Below are 23,099 nucleotides of genomic sequence, written 5' to 3'. Positions count from 1 at the left end.
ACCTCAGATACTTCCTAGCTGGGTGACCCTGGGCAAGTCACTTCACCCCCATTTGCCTAGCCCTTACCATTTTTATACCTTGGAACCAATATATAGTATTGATTCTAAGATGGAAGGTAAGAGCTTTAAAAAAAAAAAAGGTTAAATGGCCTTCTGACTACTTCTTCATTTTCCTTCTCCCTTCTATCTTGCCTTTTCTTCTTCCTCTCAATCTTTTTCTGCTTTTTTTCCTCTCTTCTTCCTCCTCCCTTCCTCTCTACTATCTTTTCTTCTATCCTCACTCATCCTCCTTGGTTTCCTTCTCTTACTCATCTTCCTTCTTCTTCCTCCTCTCCTTTCTCCCTCTCACTGTTCTCTGACTCCTCCCCTATCCGGTCCCCCAGGCTTCCTCCCCTGCTCTATCCCCCTCCTTAAACATTTCCCTCTCCTCCCTCTCCCGTCACAGTTTCTGCACCAGCTCACAGAGCTACAGCCCAAGCTCCCTGACTGCCAGGCTCTCTGGCCTCCCCTCCCACCCCAGGCCTGACCCAGAGTGGGAGGGGAGCATCTGGAGGAGGGGGATTCCCCCTGCCCAATCTTCCTGCCCCTTGACAGTTCGATGGAGTGGCCTGTACCCCAGATGACCTGGGTAGGATTCCTCCTCTGGTTCTTGGGTGAGTCTGGTCTTTCCCCTCCGAGTAGAGAGACCATGGGGATGGGAGATCAGAAGGGAATACTTGGGAGAGACATCTCTGAGAACATGACAGACCCTCATTAGTTCCCCTTACTGTTTGGGATAGGGGAGGGACTGGCATAGCCTGAAGCAGGGAAAGAAAAAAGATGAACCTTGAAGGGGCTCCCAGTGTTTAAACACTCAAGGTCATTGAAGAGAGACTTTCGTGGTAAAAGGATGATACCCGGCAGAAGTCTGGGGGTATGCCAGAGAGAATCTGAAGGGGTGAACTGGGGAAAATAGGGGGAGAAATGGGTGGGGAGTCCTGTCCTGAGAGACCCATCATTCTAGAAGAAAGCTATGGCTTGGGTCCATGTGGACCCTTGCCTGGCTTCCTGGGAAATGTGCTCAAACCACTATCCCTCATTTTCCTATTCTGCAGAATGCTCTGGGAGTTCTAAGGGCAGCTTCATGAGTTCCACCTCAGTCCTTGAAGCCTGGGCCCTGCATTCTTGGGTCTTATGGCCTTGTGTCTTGGGGCCAGTGCCCAGCTTAGTTTCTCCTTCCATCAGGGTGATCTAATGGGCTGGGTCCTGGACTGGACTCTCTTAGCCTCAGAAGGCTACTGGATTCTGTGTCTAGTTCGCCTCCCCCTATTCCTGAACCCTTTCCTAATGAGGGTCCAATTATTACAGAATCTTACCCACAGGGCCAAGGTGGGAGAAGAATCTCTAGTTTGAAGACCAAGGCCTAGATCTTGGCCCAGATAGCTCTTTTGTTTCTCAAACACAAACTGGCAGATAGGGAGTGAGCTGACCTGGTTTCAAATTCCAGTTTTGTGACTTTCAACCTGTGGAAGTTGGGCAAGGAATTTAATGTCCCTTGGCCTCAGTTTCTTTGGTTGTAAAATGAAGTGGTCAAATTAGATGACCTCTAAGGTCCCTTCCTATTCTAACCTATGGTTTTATGACTTGCCCCATTCCCTTTCTCTTGTCTTTGCTATTCACTGTGTTACCCAGCTCCTGAGTTAACCATTTCTGTGATCTATTATCTAACAATTCACTACATGAGTGGGAGGGGCAGGGATTTTTTTTTTTAATTATTGAGGTTTCTTTTTCCCACTACAGTTTTTTCCCCAATATATTTCCCTTCTGCCTCCCCATTCCCACTTCCCCCAAATCCTCACTTGGTTTTCTTCTCTCTCTTAATCACATTAACCAAAGGTATTTCTATTTTGTTTTTTTTTGTAAAATCAACTCCTAATTTTATTTATTAATTTGATAATCTTCTTACATTGTTTTATTAATCTCTCCTTTAGTTTTTAGGATTTCCAATTTGGTGTTTAGTTGAGATTTTTAATTTTTCCCTTTTCTAGTTTTTAAACTTATATATCCAGTTCACTGATCTGTTCTTTCTCTGTTTTATTGATAAAGTATTTAGAGATATACTGAATCCTCCCTTGTAACAAAGGAAAACAATTAAGCAAAACTAGGAGCCAAGAGAAGCTGTAATACTAGCCACGCATCTATTGCTGACCCCTCCATTGCCCTCTAACTCAACATTTAACAGAGGCCATGAGCTATGACTGTAGAGATGTCACCAAGACCTGTCCATTCTCCCACTGGGGGAATGGTCTTCTCTTGAGATTGGTCACTTTCCACTTTCACTATGACCATCCCAATTCAATCCCTTATTAACTCTCAGGCCAATGGTAATAACTTCCTAATTGGTCTTGTTTTCCCTCTCTCCCTAATCCTGTCCTTTGCACCCATCACAACTAGAGTGAGTAATCTGCCTAAGGTGGAGCTCAAATTGTCACTTCTCCATTTAAAAACCTCCAAGACCTCCTCAGTGCTTCCCGGATAAAATCCAAATTTCCTTAGCCTGGCATTCAAAATTCTGCCTTTGTCCAGTTGATTCAATTTTCTAAATATTTATTTATTTAGAACAGTTGATTCATTTTTTTTTTTAATGTATGAAATGTCAACTGCCTGTAGAATACTGTGCTAAGCCTTTAGGGAAGAGACACATCTATTCTCTGTTCCACTTCATTTCACCCACAAAACATATACACATACTTACACACTCTACTCTTGTGAAAAGAGTCTGAAAGAAACATTAACATCTTCCCCCAAGAGAACAGCTGCACAAACCATTCCCAACAAGATTTCCGCTTGGGTATCAGCGAGAGAGGGAAAATCCCATGGAAATTCAAGTTGTTTTCTTTCCTGCTATTGTCCAGACACTCGCTCTTCATCATTGGCCCTCAGATCCCATCCCCTGGCTCCTCTCTGTCCCCAGAGGACTGACCTATTTTTAACTGGAGAGCTGGCCCGACCCTATGTGTCCCCTGATTTCATCCTCCTTCCCAAGTGCTTCAACTGGAGAGCTCTGGGCTTTCCTTTTATGGTCTCTCTCGGGGACAGGGAGGCTCACAAGGCCTGTATGTATTGGCGTGTGCATATCTATATACCATGCCTTGCAAATAAATGTTTCTGCTGATAATCTGCATGTTGGTCAATTGATCAACAAACATTTATTAAACACTGGCAGCAATGACTAGAGCACCAGTCCTGAAGTCAGAAAGACTCCTTGAGTTCAAATCTAGACTTGGACACAATAGCTGGATGATGCTGGGCAAGTCATTTACCCCATTTGCCTTCATTTCCTCATCTTTACAATGAGGTGGAGATGGAAATGGTGAAGCACTCCAGTATCTTTGCCAAGAAAATTCCAAATGGAGGCAACTAGGTGGCACAGTGGATGGAGAGCCAGACCTGGAGTCAGGAGGACCCCCGTTAAAATCTGGCCTCATTTAATAGCTATATAATCCTGGGCCCGTCACTTAGCCCTATTTGCCTTAGTTGCCTCATCTGTAAAATGTGCTGGAAAAGGAAATGGCAAACCATTCCAGGTATTTTTTTTTGCCAAAATGTTTTCGCCATTATTTCTTTGCCAAGAAAACACCAAATGGAAACTTGAAGAGTTGAACATGACTGAGCAAAAAAACAAAACAAAACAAAAAACAGACCTCTATGTAGAAGACCAGAGGGTTCACCTTAGGGAAGAAGAGGATGTGAATTTGGACAAATGGTGTGGCTGTGTCCTTGTAGTGGATAACATGCCTGTGCCCCTATGTTTTTGTAAATAATAACAAAAAATAATGATATGTTGGCATTCATATACTGCTTTAAAGTTGGCAAAATACTTTATAAATATTATCTAATTTTATACATTTATATTTATTTTATATAAAATAATACATATTATTTTATATTTTATGTATTACATTTTGTATATATTTATATTTTATAATATATAATATTTATATTTCATATATAATAATTTATATTATTATAAATAATATCTCATTTTGTCATCATAACAATGCTGGCAGGTAGGTGCTATTATTATACCCATTTGACAGATGAGGAAACTCAGGAAGTCAGAGGTTAAATGACTTGCCCAAAGTCAAACAGCTAGTAAGTGTTTCACGGCAAGATGTGAACTCAGATTTTCCCAGTCCCAGGACCTAAGCTCTATTCATTGTACCCCCAAGCTGCCTAGAATAATATAGATCATAATCATCCCCTGGACTCTGGGAATACACAGAGGAATAAGCCAAAGACCCTTTCCTTAATACGTATATAATCTAGGCAAGGAAGCCTGGATCCAAGGTCGGGTGCCGTATGGATTTTCTCCGAGATGTGAGAAGGAGAAATAAATCATTGAGCTGTCGGGGGTGATCAAAGAGGAAATGGTATTTGAACTACAGGAACACATCCATCAGCCCTCTAACCACGCCCCCATGGATCTAGCTCCGTCGGTTCACGCCTCTATCCCAGCCACATTTGAGGCCTCACCAAATATCCGTCCGCCTCCCACGTTTCTTTTTTCTCTTCCTTTACAGGTTCGGGGACCCAGGCCTTTCTGATCCGTAACCCTGGGCTGAATGCGTGCGTGCAGGTGGATCCCCGGGGCGCGGAGCGGGTCTCGCTGGTCCCTTGCCACCCTGATGCTGAAGCCCAGCAATGGGGCTGGGACCCGGTCAGTCGAGCCCTCTTCAGCCTGCACGTCCCTGGGTGCCTCGCCATCGGGGAGGCCCGGGAGTTTGCTGTGGCCCAGTTGAGCCGCTGCGGCGACCACCTCCACCAGGCCTGGGGCTGTTCCCGTAAGGGTCACTTGAGCCTGCAGGGGCTCGGCCTCCACCTCCATGGAAGGCCCCATGCCCAGGAGATCTTTGTTCTTCGTCGGAAGGACAAGTTCAGTCGTTGGAGGGCAGCGCCTGGAATGGTCAGCGTCTGCTCGGAGACCGCTGGGCCTGGGGGTAGGGACCGCAGTCCTGAGAAGGAGCCGGACCCGCACCGAGGTGAGAGCCGCGGAAGGACCCGCTTAATGAAGCTGCTCTTGGAAGGGTGGCGTGGCGGGAGGCGCGCCCTTCTAGCTGGAGTTAGGAGATCCCGGCCAAGTCAAGTCAACCAGCAGTTGCTCCAGGGTAGCTAAGTAGCATGGTGGCCTGGAGTTGGGAGTGCCTGGGCTCCATGTGGCTTCACACACTTCCTACCTGCACGATCCTGAGCAAGCCACTTAACCCGGATTGCCTAGCCCTTGCAGCCTTTCTGTCTTAGAATTGATACTAAGAAAGAAGGTAAGGGCTTAAAAAAAAAAAAAAAAGCAACAAGCTTTTACTCCTGGGTAGCGAAGTGGCTTGGATTTGGGGGTTCAAATCAGGCCTCAGACACTTCCTACCTGCATGACCCTGAGCAAATCCCTTAACCCAGATTGCCTAGCTCTTACTGCTTTTCTGTCGTACAATCAATACTTAGAGAGAAGGTTAAAAAAAAAAAAACCGAAGCATTTACTCTATGCCAGGCATGTAGAGAAACGCTGGGACCACAAAGAAAAGCAAAAGATAGTTCTTGCACTCAAGGACTGTCACCGTCTAATGGGGGAGATGACGTGTAAACAACTAGTCTGAACAAAGATTTCTACGAGATAATTGGAGAGAACTAGCAGAGAAATAGTGAAAGAAAGGCACTGGAATTGTGGGAGATTGGGAAAAGCTTCCTGGAGAAGTGGGATTTTATCTGGGGCTTGAAGGAAGCCGGGAAAGTCAAGGCGTGAGGAAGGAGAGAATTCCAGGTAGACTGGCTGCCTCTGCCCCTAAGCACGCAAGGGACACTGGGCAGAGGGAGTCAGTGCTTGGAGCTTCAGCTAGTTCATCGGTAAAATGAGAATACTTACCCTTCCCACCTCCTAGAGAGCATAATAGAAATGTAAAGAAGCGTTAGCTTATAAGGACCAGGCCTGGCTCTGTGCAGAAACGGATCAGGGCAGCAGATTGCATTGAGGGATCTGAAGGCGCTGGGAAGCCTTCTCTACACCCAGCAAACCTCCTGCCAGCTGTAACTAGGCTTCACAATTCTAAAGCTTCATTGCTGTGTCTTGGGGCATTTTGCCCTTTCCAAGCTCCTTATTTAAATGTAGTTTGCTCTGAAATGAAGAATACTTCTTAAAAAATTGATATTTTTTGCTTTTATATTCCTTCCACCTCTCAAATTTGGAGATTCCTTTCCCAAATATTCCCCCACCCTCCTGAACCTGGGGACTCATTCCTTGAAACAAAGAATAAGAAAAGCTCAGCCATGCCATCTGGTCTATACCTGAAACTGATGTATTTGCAAGCAAGGAAGGAAAGAAGGGAGGGTTACATTTTCTTATCTCTTCTCAAACTTCTTTTGAAAATTACATAGTGTAAAGTTTTCCTTTTAGTTAACTAGGTGGGGGAATGGTTAGAGCATTGGACTTGCAGTCAGGACAACCTGAGTTCAAATTCTGCCTGCTTGGAAACTAAAACTGTGTGACTCTGGGCAAGCCAAAGACCCCCCACTGAGCCTCAGTTTCTTCATCTATAAAATGGGGTGGGTAATATCACCTAGCTCATGGGGTTATAGTGAAGGCCAAATGATATGTGTTTAATACCATTCAATACAAGTGTGGGTGATTTGCATGCTGCATGTATATATAGATAGATCTGGAATATCCTACCCCACTTTCCCTTTGTGGAAAGTTGGAAGATAGCCAGGAATAGGCAGTCAAGCCTTTCTTTCCCCATCTTCAAGAGAGGCATTGCTACTAGAATTAAATCAAAATAACAATAAAATGTCATCAAATATTTGCAATCCAGGGACATGGAAAAAAATCCCTCTTCTTGGGGAGTTCAGGATGAGTTTATTCCCAGGTCACTCTTGGGGGGAGGGGAAGGGAAGGAGTGGGAGAGATGTAATCCTGCCTCAGACACAGCTGGCTTAATCTCAGCCAGTTTAGCTTCCCTTTCATGATCCTTTTTCACTCAAAAGACCATCATGGAGAGTAAGTGAGAGTTAATTAAAGTAAGAAAATAGAGCTGTAATCAGAGGAGTAATCTAGATTGGTTGAGGTGATAGAGCACCCAAGAGTCAGGAGCTCCATGATCCAGGAGCAAATTGAAATCTCAGCTCTATCAGGGAGAAAATGACCCCACTGAAGCAACTCATTCTTAACAGTATGGGGTGGGCAGTGCAGGAAGTGGGAATCAGTGACAGGTTGGGGTGTCAGCTTCTTTCCACATGCCTGTGGCTCTGGGGAATTTCCATTCACCATTAAAAGTCCATGCTATGTCCATTTCTCTCTTCTAAGCAAGAGTGGACAACTGGAGTCCCAGGGCACTGGCACGTTGGGTGAGGATAAGCTTTATGAACTTCAGCCCAGGGTCGTAGTGGGGAGGGAAACCGCTAGATCCACAGTGGTTCAGTTCTGGGATAAGGAGCATGGAGAGAAAGAGTCTAGTGGAAAGGTGTTGCTTCTCTAGAACATGTACAGTTTGGAGTAGAGGGATCATGGAAGCCTGGGTAAGAGTAGGACAGAGGGTACAACACACCCCACTCTGCTTTCTGCATGGAGAGAAAGAACACTTCAGTATATTCAGTCAATCATAAAGCATTTATTATGTGTTTACCGTGCACCAAGCCCAGCGCTAAGTGCTGGGGAGACAGAGAAAATCAGAGACACAGTACCTAGCCTCACAGGGCTTCCATTCTGATTCAGGAGACAACATGCAAATAATTAGGTTGGTCATCCTCCTTGTAATCAAAGAGAACCAAAAGGATGCCTCTGGTGAGGTCATCTGACTCATGCATAAATTGGATTTAAGTGAGGAAGAGTTGCATAAAGGCATCAACCTCACTCTCTCTTCCAGAGTCATGGAAGTCCAGCAGCAGGGCAAAAGTCAAGATGGATAGAGATGGCTTGGGATGCAGTGGATGACCATGGCTTCTTCAATGTCTAACCAAGTTCTAAGTGCTCTACAGTGCCTGCCTGCCTCCATTGCCTTCTTGGCCATTGGAACAAATTGTTGTCATCTAGCCAACCCACCCAGAGAAGTCTTCATATGCCTGAGTTAGACACTCCCCTAACTCACAGACAGGTTGGAGGCTGTTGGTTACCCTCAACCTGGTTCAGCTTGCCTGCCAATGTGGCCACTGGGCATGCTACAACTTCTTGGAGCCACAAGTGAGAGCTGGGGGGGCAGGTAGATGCCAAAGGAGGAAAGCCATCCTGAGAAGCACTCAGCAAGCCCTCACACTAGAGGTACTAGTTTTCTCTGAGCACCCCATACACCCCAAATAACTAGGTACATATAAGATATAGACAAAATAGATGGAAGGTATTAGCAGCTAGAAGGACTTGGAAAGGTCTGCAGATGGTAGGATTTGAGCTGAGTCTTGAAGGAAACTAAGAGGCAGAGGTCAAGAGGAAGAGCATTTCAGGAAATGCCAACAGCAAAATTCCCAGAGACCAAACAAGCAGTGGAATTGGCAAGGCATCTTTGGAACAGGATTCTCCTTGGAGAAGGGACACTTACTCTCTGGGGACAGGGGTCTGGCTAAGTCTGGAAGGGAGCAGTTCTTCTCTAGACATTGTAGTTGCCCTCTGACAGTGGGAGAACATCATGAAATGGTGTTGTTGGTCATTGAATTCCCACAGCCTAGCTTTTTTTTTTGACAGTCCAGACCTATGGCTTAATCAGTGTTGGGAACTCCTGAAGTAGAAACTCCCTTCACTGATGCAGATTACCAATTCTTCTGTAATTTGTAACTTTGGCCAGATTATGGAAGACCTCAAATCACAGGCTAAGGAGCTTGTGTTTTAGCCTGTAGGCAATAGAGAACCAATGAATATTTTTGAGCAGGGGATTAGCATGATCATACCTGGGGAGACTGGAGACTGGGAGAATAGTTATCAGAAGCAATTATAATAGTCCAGTCAAAAAAATCAAGAAAAGAAAGTGAGAATGCAGAAGGGAACCTATTCAAAATGGGATGTGGAAGTTGGATTGAATGGATCTGGAATCTGTTTGGATGTGAAGGGGAAGTCCGTAATGACTAGTATTTTTTTTAGATGAATGAGAGAATAATAGTATCAACATCAGAATTCTGGAAGCTGGGAGGAAGGGCAATTTTTTTGTTGTTATTCAGGAGAGTGAAGAGGTTGAGTTTGGTCGTGGCCATGTTGAATTGGAGGTCTTGGTGGGCCCCCAAAAGGAGATCCTCAGTAGGTTGTTGTAGAATCAGGGCTGGAGCTCAGGTAAGTCACTAGAATAGAGAGTAGACATTTGCAGAGAAGTGATCCTTGAATCTAGGGAGTGGATGAGATCTCCAAACCTAGGGATAGGAAAATGAGCCTGGGGCAACTACTACCGTGAATGGGCCCTCAAAGAAGAACAAAAACTCATTGCTGGAGGTGTTTTTAGGCTATGATTTTACATGTCTACATACACAGTGACAATCTCTACTCCTCATTACCTGTCTCCTTCCTAGCTGAAACCACTGTTTCTCTGCAGCGAAATGAGGAAGACCTGTCTTCATGGGACTCTGTAATAATAGCAAATGTCACTTCCACTAGCAACCTCACCTATACACCTTCTCCAACATGGGTGGAAGGACCCCTGTTGGCAGAGAGAGGTAAGTAGTTCTATTTTCATGCCCCATCTACTACCTGGATCACAAGTAGTTTGTATTTACATAATAGTATGTATTTACATAATAGACTTACAACTTTCTGAATCATTGTATTCTGTGTGTGTCTAAATAGGGATGCCTCCTTCCCTTTTTTAGAACATGAATTCAGTCTGTCATGTCTGGTACATAGTGATTACAGGAGCATGATGCTGAGATGCTGGACCAGAAGACTGAGATTAAATTCCCATACGGACCAGTAAATATCACAGAGATAAAAGCAAACAGACTCATTGTTCTGCCAGCCCTAAGTGGCATAGAATAGGCAAACATCTATGTTAAGTCTGGTTACTTTTTGTCTGTATGTGACATTTACCAAAATTTTAAATATTTTAGTTGTCAAGAGGTTTATTTCTTCTTGGGCCTCAGGGTCTAGGGTTCAGTGTAGATTTAGCTTGGCTCTGCCTCCTTCCAATGGGCTCTTTCCATTTGATACTTCACTGACTATGATTCATAGATTTACTTTAAAAACCTGTGTATAAAACATGAATCAGAATGAATGAGGAATGAATAAGTTTAGGCCACTTTAACTCAACCAGCATGAATGTCTCCTGCAAGCCCATGATCTGCCTGATAGTCAAATTAAAAAATCCAGAACCTCATTTCCCCTCCAACTGCTCCCATAGTCTCTATCTATGTATCTTTCTGTCTGTCTGTCTGTCTATCTATCCACCCATCTATCTATCTATCTATCTATCTCTCTATCTATCCGTCCATTTATCTGTCTCTGCCTATCATCTATCTCTATCTATCTTTCTATCTCTCTATCTTTCCATCCATTCATCCATCCATCTATCTGTCCATCCATCCATCTGTCTATCTATCTGTTTGTCTGTCTGTCTATCTAGCCACCCATCCATCTATCTATCTATCTTTCCATCCATCCATCCATCTATCTATCCATCCATCTATCTATCATCTCTCTCTGTCCACCCATCTATCTTTCTATCATCTATCTATCCATCCATCCGTCTGTCTATCATCCATCTGTCTGTCCATCCATCCATCTATCCATCCATCCATCTATCTTTCTATCATCTATCTATCCATCCATCCATCCATCTGTCTGTCTATCTATCTATCCATCTAGCTATGCTACCAAGGCATCTCTCCCAAGGCTTTTTCCCTTTAGAGAAAAAACTCCTCAAGTATCAGGGTCCAGTCTCGTGGAGTGACTCATGAACTCGGGGCGCTTCTGCTATCTCTCTATTGAAACAGGGCAGATTTACAGGGACCCTGTGTAGCATTGATCTATCATGTGGGTCATCACCACAAGTTTGCTGTCACTATAAGCAGCTGCTCTCAGGGTGTAGGTATATGGCTGCAGGATGTAGCCACATGGATGTGGCCCAAAAGTCATCAATCAACAAGCATTTATTTATTTATTTATTAGGCACTTACCTTCTCTCTTAGAACGGATACTAGGTATCAGTTCCAAGGCAGAAGAGAGGTAAGGGCTAGGCAGTGGAGGTTAAGTGACTTGTCCAGAGTCACATAGCTAGGAAGTGTCTGAGGTTGGATTTGAACTCAGGTCTCTCTGACTCCAGGCACATCACTCTAATCCACTGAGCCACCTAGCTCCCCACTAAACAAATACAAAATAATATGAAGCCATTTCAAGAGGGAACGTTAATAACTAGGAGGATCTGAAAAGGCCTCATACAAAAAGTGACACCTGAGCTGTTCTTTGAAGGGCATAGTCAGGAAGCTACCCTTTGTATCAATTCTAAGACAGAAGAGTTGTATGGTCTAGTAGGGTTAAGTGATTGCCCAGGGCCACATAGCTTGGAAGTATCTGAGGTCACATTTGAATCCAGGTCTGGAGCTCTGTCCAAGACAGAGGGTAAGAGTTGGAAGGAAAAAAGGGAAGGGAGGAAGGAAGAGCATTGGGCAGCTGGGTGGCCCAGTGGATAGAGTGCCTAACCTCGTGTCAGGAAGATTAATCTTTCTGAGTTCAAATCTGCCCCCATACACTTTTTAGCTTCATGACCCTGGATAAGTCACTTAACCCTGTTTGCCTCACTTTCCTTATCTGTAAAATGAGTTAAAGGAAATGGCAAATCACTCCAATATCTTTGCCAAGGAAACCCCAAATGAGGTTAGGAAGAGTCAGACATGATTGAACAGCAAGAAAAAAGAGCATTGACTTTGGACTTAGATGGCCTGAGTTCAAATCATGCTTCTCATCATTTACTATTCCTGTGACCATGGGAAATCCATTCTCCTACTCTGGGCCTCTCTGTTCTATCATCTGTAAAATGAAGAAATTGGACTAGATGGATTCTGAGGCACCTTCCAAGACCTCTGATCCCTTTCTGCATGAGAGACAATGACGTATTATTTCTCATGGATTCCTGCCCTTGTTGGGAAGATGGAAAGCTTGTGGCCAGTCAATATCTAAAATCAGAAGTATCTTTCCAAGCAGGAAGCACTGTTTCTCTTCTCTGGTTCCCTACACTTTCAAGTCTGAATCATCATTATTAACAGCTTATACAGTTGCAGGGAAGGTTTTTTTTAAACCCTTACCTTCTGTCTTAGAATCAATACTGTGTACATTCTTTCCCCTGAGAATACAGCTATTTTTAATCATTCAAATAACAGCTCAGTATCAGTTTCAAATTGCTTACCATCTCTGGGAGTAGGGAGAGAAAGGAGGGAGGGAGGGAGACAATTTGGATCTTATAGCTTCAGAAAATGTATGTGGAAAATTGTTATTACACATAATTAGGAAAATATCTTTTTAAAAATAAAAAATAAATAAAATAAAAAAGAATCAATATTCTGTATTGGTTCCAAGACAGAAGAGAAGTGAGGGTCAGGTAACGGCATTGAGTGACTTGCCCAGGGTCACACAGCTAGAAGTGTATGAGGTCAAATTTGAACCCAGGACCTTCTGACTCCAGGCCTGGTGCTCTATCCACTGTGCTGCCTAGTTGCCCCATCTCTGTGCCACCTAGCTGCCCCCCTGCCCCAAGAGATTCTTAGTTAAATTTTCTAGCCATATAACTTACTGCCAAGCATGTGAAAATACACTAAAAACCTGTATGACATCTATAAAATATATCTTTAAACACTTGAATGGAAATTAGTTTTAAGTTACAAATGTGCTGTGGTTTCCCACACTGTATGTCTCTGCACCCTTGTCAGAGGGGCTGGACCAGTGTAAAAGCCATTCACCACACTAGAGGAAGACAAGTACCCCCCAAACCCAAGGTACATTCCCTAGATGTGCCTAACCCTGGGATGTTTCATGAAGGAGACAGGGGGCTGCTAAGTGGCTTAATGGATTATGAGTTAGGAATAGAGATGGGCTATCCTGAGATCAAATCTGATCTCAGACACTTCCTAGCTGTGTGACCCTGGACAAGTTGTTTAACCACCAATTTGCCTAGCTCTTACCCCTCTTCTGCCTGAGAACTAATACATAGTATTGAAGGGGGAAAAAAAGGAAACGATAGATTTCTGTCGTTATGCCTAACTCTGAATTCCTCCTCCATTGAGAGGACCCCTTCTTTCTTTGGTGTCTGCCTCTCTGAGGGCCAGAGCTGACAGAAACCTGGTGAAAAGTAATTCCCTGGAAAAGTGATAGATTCAGATTCATAGGACCTGGATTCAGATTCTGACTCTACTATTTATTATTGATGTGTGTGACTTTGAGGAAATTGCTTTCTGCTCTTTGTTGTTCAGTTTTCAGTCATGTCTGGCTCCCTGTGACTCCATTTGGGGTTTTCTTGGCAAAGATTATGGAAAAGTTTGCCATTTCCTTCTCCAGCTCATTTTACGGATGAGGAAACTGAGGCAAATAGGGTTACATGACTTGCCCAGGGTCACCAGGTAGAAAGTAAGTGAGATCAGATTTGAACCCAGGACCTCCTATCTCTAGGTCTGGCTTTCTCTCCACTGAGCCACCTAGCTGCCTCAGTCTTATGATTATGACTACAGATTTCAGAGAACAAAATCTGTATAGGAAAAGAGATGACCAACCTTTTATTAAGAGTTTGTCCATGGGGAATGGCCTTAATGGAAGGGCCTGGCCCTTGTGGGTAAATGAGAACTGCATTCCAGGCCCAGCAAGCTTAGGCAAACATTTGGGTGTTCTCTCTGATAGAGGAAGACTGCAAGAGTTACTGTCCGGGTCTGCCCTCTGGGTATGGGATGAAATTTCAATCTCTGGTGAGGGGCTAGGAGAAAGGAAGTGAGAGGCACTGAGGTGAGGACTGCAGAGAAATCCCTCCCTCCATTCCCCCAAATGCTTTCCAACTGACTTGTCCAGGTCCCAAGAATTTCCCTATTAGAGCTTTATTCTATTTGCCATTGCAAATCCCCTGGAAGGACACATTAAGCCATTATTCATTAATATGTGAACATAAAATGAGTTTCTTTATCTCTTCTGATTCCTTTGTGACTGTTGAGAGCAGGAACTGCTAGGATGAGAGAACGGACCCACGTGAGTGAAAATGGATAATGCTGGGATTGTAAGGCCAAGGTGGGCAGGAAGAGGGCTCTGGGTACCTGGGGAAGGTCACTACAAGGAGGCATTTCAAGGGAAGAAGGAGGGATTCGAAGGAACTTTCACCTTCCTCACAATTTTGCTACAGGCCACCCCTGGGGCAGGAAGGTTTTGTCCACTCTTTCACAATATTAGTTGACAGGCCTCCAATTTCAGGAGCAAATTGGAAGACAGCTATGATGGTCCTGAGCCCACTGGCCCTTGTCCTGGGAGTCTCCATCCTCACCCTCAATATCTGTTATAACAGGTGAGTGTGTGTTTTCAGTGCTGCCTCCACTCTCCCTCACCCGGCAACCAAGTTCCCTGTTCTTCTCCCTCCCTTGCCCAACTTTCACGTTCTTCTCTTCCTCTCCTGACTTCCACATTCCTCCCCTCCCTCTCCCGACTTCCACATTCTTCCCCTCCCTCTCCTGACTTCCATGTTCTTCCCCTCTTCCTCTCCCAACTTCCTTGTTCTTTGTGATCCTGGATGAGTAATTTCATTGCTGTGGGGATTGGTTCCCTCATCAGTGAAATGAAAGGATTCAGCTATTGTTCATATTTAATCATGACCCCGTTTGGGGGTTTTTCTTGGCAAAGATACTGGAGTGATTTTGCTACTGCCTTCTCCAACTTGTTTTAGGGATGAAGAAACTGAGGCAAACAGGGTTAAGTGACTTGCCCAGGGTCACACAGTCAGTGTCTGAGGCCGGATTTGAACTTAGTAAGCAGAGTTTTCCTGATTGCAAACTCAGCACTCCACCACATAGGCAAAAAATATTCCTCCCAGCATCCTAGTAGCTCGACATTCCTTAGCACAGAGCAGTACCCAGAAGGCATGGGGCACAAGCCACAGGGTATTAAAGTGAAAGAAGGAGAAAATGAAAAAGCTGGGAAGGAGCATAAAGGAAGTGGATCCTGTTAGCAACTCATTAGAAGAAGCCAAGAGAGTTCCAGGAGCAGGGAGAGCAGCTCCAGGGTAAGGCATGAGCTCCTCTGACATCAGTCCTTGAGACATTGCAAAGCAAGTAGGGTTTCTACTGCTACTGAAATGACAAGGAGTCCCGGCTCTAGACTGCTCCCAGCCATCTCATTTCTCAGAATGATGACCAAAAATAATAATAATAACAATAACAATAATAATAATAATAGCTAATGTTTACATAACAGCTTATGGTTGAAAAGGCACAGTTTCTAATTTTATGTATTCAAAATCTCACCTAGGTTAGATGCTACAGGGATTTTTATCTCCATTTTGTAGATAGAGATATATGTATCTCCATTTTATAGATGAAGAAACTGAGGCTTGGAAAGATTAAAGTGAATTCCTCTGGGTGCTAAGTGGTGCAGGATAGAGTGCTGGGCCTCAAACCAGGAAGATATGAGTTCAAATCCCAACTCAGTTACTAGTTATGTGACTTTTGGCAAACTTCTCTCTACCTAAACTCCCTCATGTTTGAAATAAGATAAAATAGTACCTCCCTCCCAGGGTTGTAGTGAAGATGAGATATTTGTAAAGTGCTTTTCAAATCTTAAAGGTCTTTGTAAATGCCTATTTTTGTTGTTAATCATTTTTTAGTCATATCTGACTCTTGTAGCCCCACTTGGGATTTTTCTGGGCATAGTAGTTTGCCATTTCCTTCTCCATCTTATGTTATAGATGAGGAAACGGAGGGAAACAAAGTGAAGTGACTTGCCCAGAGTCACACAGCTAATAAGTGTCTGAGGTCAGATTTAACCTCAGCAAGATGAGGCTTTCTAACTCTAGGCCCAATATAGCTTTTTCAAAACTTAAATCCCCACTATTGTGCTCAAAGGAATAATGAACTGGAGGAATTCCATGTGAACTGGAATGACCTCCAGGAATTGATGCAGAGTGAAAGGAGCAGAGCCAGAAGAACATTGTACACAGAGACTGAAATACTGTGGCACAATCAAACATAATGGACTTCTCTACTAGCAACAATGCAAAGATCCAGAGCAAGGCTGAGGGATTTATGAGAAAGAAAACTAGCCACATTCGGAGGAAGAACTGTGGGAGGAGAAACATAGAAGAAAAACAACTGCTTGAACACATGGGCTGATGGGGATATTATTGGGGATGCAGACACTAAATGATAACTCTAGTCCAACTATCAATAATATGGAATTAGGTCTTAATCAGTGATACATGTAAAATCCAGTGGAATTGTGTGTCGGCTAAGGGGGGTTAGGGGGAGAGGGAAAGAACATGAAATATGTAACTATGGGAAAATATTCAAAATTAAAATAAAAATAAAAAACCTTAAATTCCCACAAATTTCTATCACTCCAGGAATGTATCACCCAAAAGAGATGCAGGAAAAAAAGTACTTGATTTTGAAGCAAAGGCCCTCAGTTCAAATTCTGGTTGTACCTTTTACTGGTTTATGTCACTGAGAAAACTATCTAATTGCTCTGGAGTTTTTTTTTTTGTTTGTTTGTTTTTTATCTTTAAAATGAAGGAAAATGGGCAGAATTAGATGATAGCTTCTGACTATATATCTGTAATCCTATTTATTACCCCGAGGAAGAGAGCAGTCCCGAGAGCCTAGAGAGGGTTGTGGTCACTGGCGGAGATTAATAACCAAATCCCTTTGTTCTCTTCCCTGACCAACAGGAAAAAGAAAAAGAAGACTCTATCGGCCCTGGAGAACTATTCCCAGAGTGGTCCCAGAGCCACATTACTGCCTAAGGGAGAGCTATCCCTCGGCCAGGGAGGTCCTGGAACCCCTAATTCCCCTGCCTCTCCTTCTCCATCTCTGCAGCATGGGGAGATACTGATCGAGTGGAAAGATGGCAGCATCACCCCTCTCTTTGTTCGCCCTGGTCATCTAAATAATTAGTCCAACCTGCATCTTTCAGTGGGCTGCTTTGTTCCTAAACCTGTCTTGAACTCTACTATGAGAGAGAGAAGGAGAGAAAGAGAAGAAAGGTGTAGGCCCTGGGGCTTTTCAGAACCTTAGACCCAAGTTCACCTGGGAAACAGAAGTTACTGACTCAGGAGTTTATTAGGGGGGCAGTGATGCAGGGCTCAGTGGATTGAGAGCTAGGCTTGGAGACAGGAGATCCTGGGTTCAAATCTGGTCTCCAACACTTCCTAGCTGTGACTCTGGGCAAGTCACTTAACCCCCATTGCCTAGGCCTTACCACCCTTCTGCCTTGGAACCGATACTTAGTATTCATTCTAGGTTAGAAGGTAAGGGTTTAAAAAAAAAATTTATTAGGCCTGGGTCTTCATCTTAGACTTGTGTCCTTCCTCTGGAGATTTCTTTGTGTGTGTATATATATTTTGTAATAAATTTTTTTATGTACATGTAGTTTTCTCTCTAAGAATATAAGCTCTTTGAGAGCACACTTTCTTTTGTTAAAACATTATTTTTTATTGAAATCTCATTTGTATGTTATTTCCCAATCTATTACCACCCCCTCCCCCAACTAGAAAGTCATATCTTATGGGATTTTATTTTTTTTCCCCAGGTTTACTATCATTTGTTCATAGGTGTATGTGATCTATTAGTAAAGCAGCAGTCAATGGCACGCCTCCATTTGCATCAAAGAAGCTGACTGATTGAGGGAAGGCAAGGCCTTTTATAGTTCTAGGTCTGTCTTCCTTCTGACTGTTCATCAATCAGACCTCCCCTGGCAGTCCTGATTGGTGGATATTTTATTGAGATAATAACCAAGATTTTAAAAAGTGGAGAAAAAAAAAGCAGTTCAGCAAAAGCAGCGAACACTAAGGTGCATCTAGGTAGCTCACTGGATAGAGCCAGGCCCAGAGGTCCTGGATTCAAATGTGGCCTCAAACACTTCTGAGCTGTGTGACCCTGGGCAGGTCACTTAACCCCCATTGCCTATCCCTAACCATGCGTCTGCCTTGGAACCAACATACAGTATTGATTCTAAGACAGAAAGTTAAGTGTTTTTTGTTTTTTTAAAAATAGCCAACACATCTACCACATCTGGGAGTTTTTGCCATATTCTACATTCCAATTCCACCACCCCAGGGCAAGCCTTGGTGTGTGTGTGCTCGGCTCCCAATGATACGCGGCATATATCAGCTGTTTAGCCTAATAAATGCTGACCTCTCACAAGATCTTTCATGATATACTTTAAGACCAATCAGTGAAGGACACGTGTAGCATGGCAGTGAAGAGCACTAGACTTAGTCAGCAAGACCTTGGTTCAAGCTCCACCTCAGCCATCTTTCCTTACCTTCTGTCCTCATATTCATTCTAGAAATGTGCCAATGACGAGGCAACTGGGGTTTAGTGACTTGTCTAAGGTCACACAGGGAGTATCTGAGGCCAGATTAAACCCAGGATCACCCATCTCCAGGTCTGGCTCTATCCACTTTTGTTTTCAAATGTCTTTAATAAAAGGCAATTTTAACTGGGGTTTTAGTCAGCATGATTGACTTTTTAATCTTTCATCATCTAGTCTCTTCCCTGCACTAGAAATGTGTGACAGTCAACAGTTTCCTCTTTTTGCTCAAAGAATGACCCAATGCTCCTATAAGACAACGCCACTGCTGCCCATGAGAGAGCTGTCCCTAGGCCAGGGATGTCCAGGAACTCCTGACTTTTCTGCCTCCCTTTCCCTATCCCTGCAGCATGGGGAAATACCCATCGAGTGGAAAGATGGCAGCATCACCCCTCTCTCTGTTGGCCCCATTCATCTGAATAATTAGTCCAATCTGCATCTTTCAATGGGCTGCTTTGTCCCCTGTGCCTTCAATCCAGCATTTTCTTTGCTAGAACATCTGAGTATGGGTTACTTCCATTCACTATTAGGAAGGAAGGAAAGTGCCAGGTTTCTCTTACTCCAAATGAATGGAAAAAAACATTAAGTGTTTATTCTGTGCCAGGCCCCTCCAGGGATACCAAAAAATTAAACAAACCAATCTTCAAGGAATTTACATTCTAATATGGAAAAAAGACAAAACACATGGGAGATGGTGGTATTTGGGTCATGGATATCGGAGGGATAATGCCTACAGTTGTGGGGCAAATGAGTGAAATGAACTTTCAGAAAATGGCAGTTTTGATGACTATTCTCAAAAAGGGAGCTGGAAAACTCTGGGAGCGAGGAAGGGAAAAGTGGCCTGGCATGAAGACAGCTGGGAAGTAATAGAGCGGGTCAATAAGAAGCTCAGGGTCTCAGATGGGCGTTGATGTGCTAGTTTGGAGGTGGGCACAGTTGTTCTAAGCTAGCAAAATTTGGGGGAATCCCCTTCTACCCCCTATTAACAGCAACCAGCTAATACTAAACTTTCTAGCCTCCTGGGGTCTCTAAAGGGATATTTGTTAAGCAAGCAGTGAGCTTGGCCTCACTGAGCCAAAATTGGGACAAAGGTGAAATCTGTCCTGGCACTCTCCTACCTCCCTAATCTAGGACACCACGATTCTAGGGCCATATAACCCCCTGGCATGAATTCACTTCTCCCTGCCTCCTTGACTGTCAACTAATCCTCAAATAAAGTGTTAATAAATGCTTAACTTATTTCTCCCCATAAGGGTAGCTATATACTCTTAGAAAAAGTCTGGATGATCAAAAAACCTTTGAAAACTCAAAAAAGTATAGAATTTCAGGTTCTCTGAAAAGCAATGGGGCAGATATTTGGGGAGAAAAGGGATGTGTTTCTGGCACCCTTTCCACCAAAGCACAGCAGGGCCTCCATTTCCTTTACCTACAAAAAGAATGGGCTAGAGTAGATGATATCTAACCTCCCATCAAGATCTCTTTCTTTGATTCTATGATTAAGGCCAGATCTATCTAAAAAGCACTTTAGGTACTTGTTCATTCACTCAGACACAAAGCAATCTTTAACTTAATGCATGTTCTCAGGGGGCTCAGAAAGTGGCCATTTAGGCCATGACCAGTATCATTAGCTTGGACACCATTTGAAGGGTTCCTTTGTTGATTTATCTTGTGAAAATGCTCCATACCCATGACTATTTGCTCAAATCAGTCTTCAGAGCTGGGTTAATAGAATGATTGCTAGTGGCCAAAAATACAGTAGGAACCAAAGGCTGATCTAAAGCATCCAAGTGTTTGTCTTAAATGGTACCTGTGCTTCCTTCTTGCTCTGTGACCAATGGGTCTTGAAACTGTTGGGCCAGAGGTAGTCAGAAAAAGATGATTGCAAATTAGGGGGCAGCTAGGTAGCTCAGTAGATAGAGTGCCAGACTTCAAGATGGGAGGTCCTAGGTTCAAATCTGGCCTCAGACACATCCTAGCAGTGTGACCCTGAGCAAGTCACTTAACCCTCATTGTCTAGCCTATCTCACTCTTCTGCGTTGGAACTATTACACAGTACTGATTCTAAGACAAAAGATAAGGGTTTTTAAAAAATTATATCAACATGTCAAAAACAAAAAACAAAACAAAATGAATGATGATCAACTTTCTGATAGTTTATTCCTCAAGCACAAGTGCAGAGATTTGGCTTTTTTATTTCTATACTCTCTTTCATTTCAACACCATCATGTCAGCTCTAATGACCTCAGCTGCCCTCTATAGCAGCATAAATTGAAAAGCCTGAATAATCTAATCAGGGAGGGTTGTTTTCTGAAGAGACACAGGAGAACCTAAATATACCAAATCTTGGGTATTCTAAAAGACCTTCCCTTTCCTGGGGTCAAGGTGTGGAGCAAAGAAACTTGTGTGCTTCTCTGAGGGCTGCCTCTAAATTCTTATACTCTCCCATTTTGCAGGCCTCCTCTAGGTCTAGCCAGCGGTAGGCCTGGTGCTCTTTGGACAGATGAATTTCCACGTTGTAGTCCTTCACCTCAGCCAGCCAGTAGACAACAGTTTTGTGCTTCTTATTGACTAGGTAGTTCAGTTCACTCTTGAATCCTTCAACAATGATCAGCTGGGTGATGTCCAGGCCAGATTCCTCCTGGGTCTCTCTAATGGCTGCCTCGATGTCATTCTCCCCTGGATCCACATAACCTGGTGGCAAAAGAGGAGAAAAGAGAAAAATCTCCAATGGATTTCAAGTGAAGTATTTCCTAATTAAACTGGTTTAATGAGGGATGCTGTTGCCATCTTTGCAGTTTCCAGTGAGACTAGTAGCTTACTTTCACGTAAAAACTTTATAAAATGCCTTCCCTATAGCAACCCTGGGAAGAATAATACAAGTATTCCAGACCAGATCTCCATGCGCTTTCTACTTGTCATATTCAAACTCTGGGAGCTGAGAGTCTCACCTTGATTGACAGGTGAAGACAGTTGGACATAGGAATGTTCCCAGAGGCCATGAGGACAGGAGGAAAGGCAGTTGGCCAGAGAGGGTATAAATACCCTGGGCAGCCCCCTGACAGGGACTCCCTTGGACCCCTTGTCTTTTAGGACCTTGGCTTTGCTTTGGCTGAGCCTTGCCTAAACTCTTGTCTTAGACATTTGATCTTGAACATTGATTGACCTGTGGGTCAGACCGTGGATCCTCTGATTCTCTCTGAATCCCTAGATATTTAGGCACCTAAACCATCTCTAAATATTTAGGTATCCGGGGCCCGGGGGGAGGTGGGAGGAGATCCGGGAAGTGGGTAGGAGAAGAAGAAGAGGGTGGTAAGGGTGGAATTTCCTGAAGGCTGTAGCAAACAACTAGCAGTAAGAAGCTGAGAGAAACCATCATCAGTATTTGCATCATCCAAACAGTTTGCTTACTCTGGTTTGGCTGTGGCCAGGCTGAGCCAGAGGAGGTGAAGAACAAGCCCAGAATTACTGAACAGCTTACAGTCCTAAGGGATTATTGTCATAGATTTAGTGACAGGGTCTCCTATTCCCCAACCCGTTCCTGATCATTCCTTTCCCTTGTATAAAACATAGATGAAAGTTATTAAGTACCTTCCTGGAGTAATTATTTCATCATCACTCTGGGGAGGGAGCAACGCAGTCAGATGAACGTTATCCAAGGCTGATAGAGCCCAATACCAATAATCAATCAACCCCAGGTGGGACCTGAAAGGGTTACCCATCCATTGACTTTTAGGGATCCTGCCTGGGCACTGTTATAAAGAAGGGCAGTTATTATAACATCCAGCTGAGTGGCAAGACTCAGGTGTCCCTGCACCAGCCATTAGGGAACCAAACCAAAGCTTCCTCAGATTAATATCTCATATTACTACTAATAATAACCAGCCTAATAGTGGTAGTATCCAGATTACCCCCATTCTTTATAACATACTACATAAAGAAATTTTCATATATGTGATTTAAATTGAATTGAAAGAGCACTGGACTAGAAAACTGGTCCAAGTCCTGCTTCTAAATCACTTCTTGACCCCAATAGGCAAATGACTTAACTTCTGAGTTTCCTTATATGTAAAATAAGACAATTAAAACAGATAAGTCTTTGGGCAACTAAGTGGCACAGTGAATAGAGTGCCAGGCCTGGAAACCAGAGGTCCTAAGTTCAAATGTGGCTTCAGATACATCCTAGTTGTGTGACCCTGGGCAAGTCACTTAATCACAGTTGCCTAGCCCTTGCCACTCTTCTTTCTTAAAATTAATAATAGGTCAAAGGGTAAGGAAAGGTTTCTAAAAAATGAAAAACAACCAGATAGTGTTAAAAGGCCTTTTTTTGGGTTAAATTCTATGATTTTTCACAATAATATACTGAGGCTATCAGCATAGTCTTGTTATCTTCATTTTACAAATTAGAGTTTAAGTGACTTGCCCAAGACCTCACAGGTATATAAGGAGCAAAACTAGGATTTAAACTACAGTCTGCTGGCCCCAAGCCATCATTCTTTTTTTTTAAGAGTATATTTTTATTTTTATTTAATTTTTAATTTTTAATTTTAATTTTGAATATTTTCCCCTAGTTACATGTTTCATGTTCTTTCCCTCTCCCCCATTCCCCCTTAACCCCCATTAG

The 23,099-nt window shown here is 43.5% G+C and overlaps 2 protein-coding genes across 2 annotated transcripts in view; one reads left to right on the top strand and one right to left on the bottom strand.

The window, feature by feature from the left end:
* The first annotated feature begins 461 nt into the window (after window positions 1-461).
* LOC123231042 lies at window positions 462-17,320 on the top strand. Its single transcript, XM_044657246.1, has 5 exons — window positions 462-653; window positions 4,563-5,021; window positions 9,511-9,654; window positions 14,375-14,465; window positions 16,836-17,320. The coding sequence occupies exons 1-5, from the start codon at window positions 599-601 to the stop codon at window positions 17,059-17,061; spliced, it is 975 nt and encodes a 324-aa protein (XP_044513181.1). The 5' UTR covers window positions 462-598; the 3' UTR covers window positions 17,062-17,320.
* Window positions 17,321-20,610: 3,290 nt separating this feature from the next.
* Window positions 20,611-23,099, bottom strand: part of NUDT2 (nudix hydrolase 2) — a 40,824-nt gene continuing 38,335 nt past the window's right edge. The window contains exon 4 of the mRNA XM_044657245.1: window positions 20,611-21,169. Within this exon, the coding sequence (XP_044513180.1) occupies window positions 20,856-21,169 (314 nt within the window). The 3' untranslated portion in view covers window positions 20,611-20,855. The remainder of the gene's footprint in view (window positions 21,170-23,099) is intronic.

Source organism: Gracilinanus agilis, chromosome 1, assembly GCF_016433145.1.
Source record: "Gracilinanus agilis isolate LMUSP501 chromosome 1, AgileGrace, whole genome shotgun sequence".
Lineage (NCBI taxonomy): Eukaryota > Metazoa > Chordata > Mammalia > Didelphimorphia > Didelphidae > Gracilinanus > Gracilinanus agilis.
This window is presented reverse-complemented; position numbering and strand designations above follow the sequence as displayed.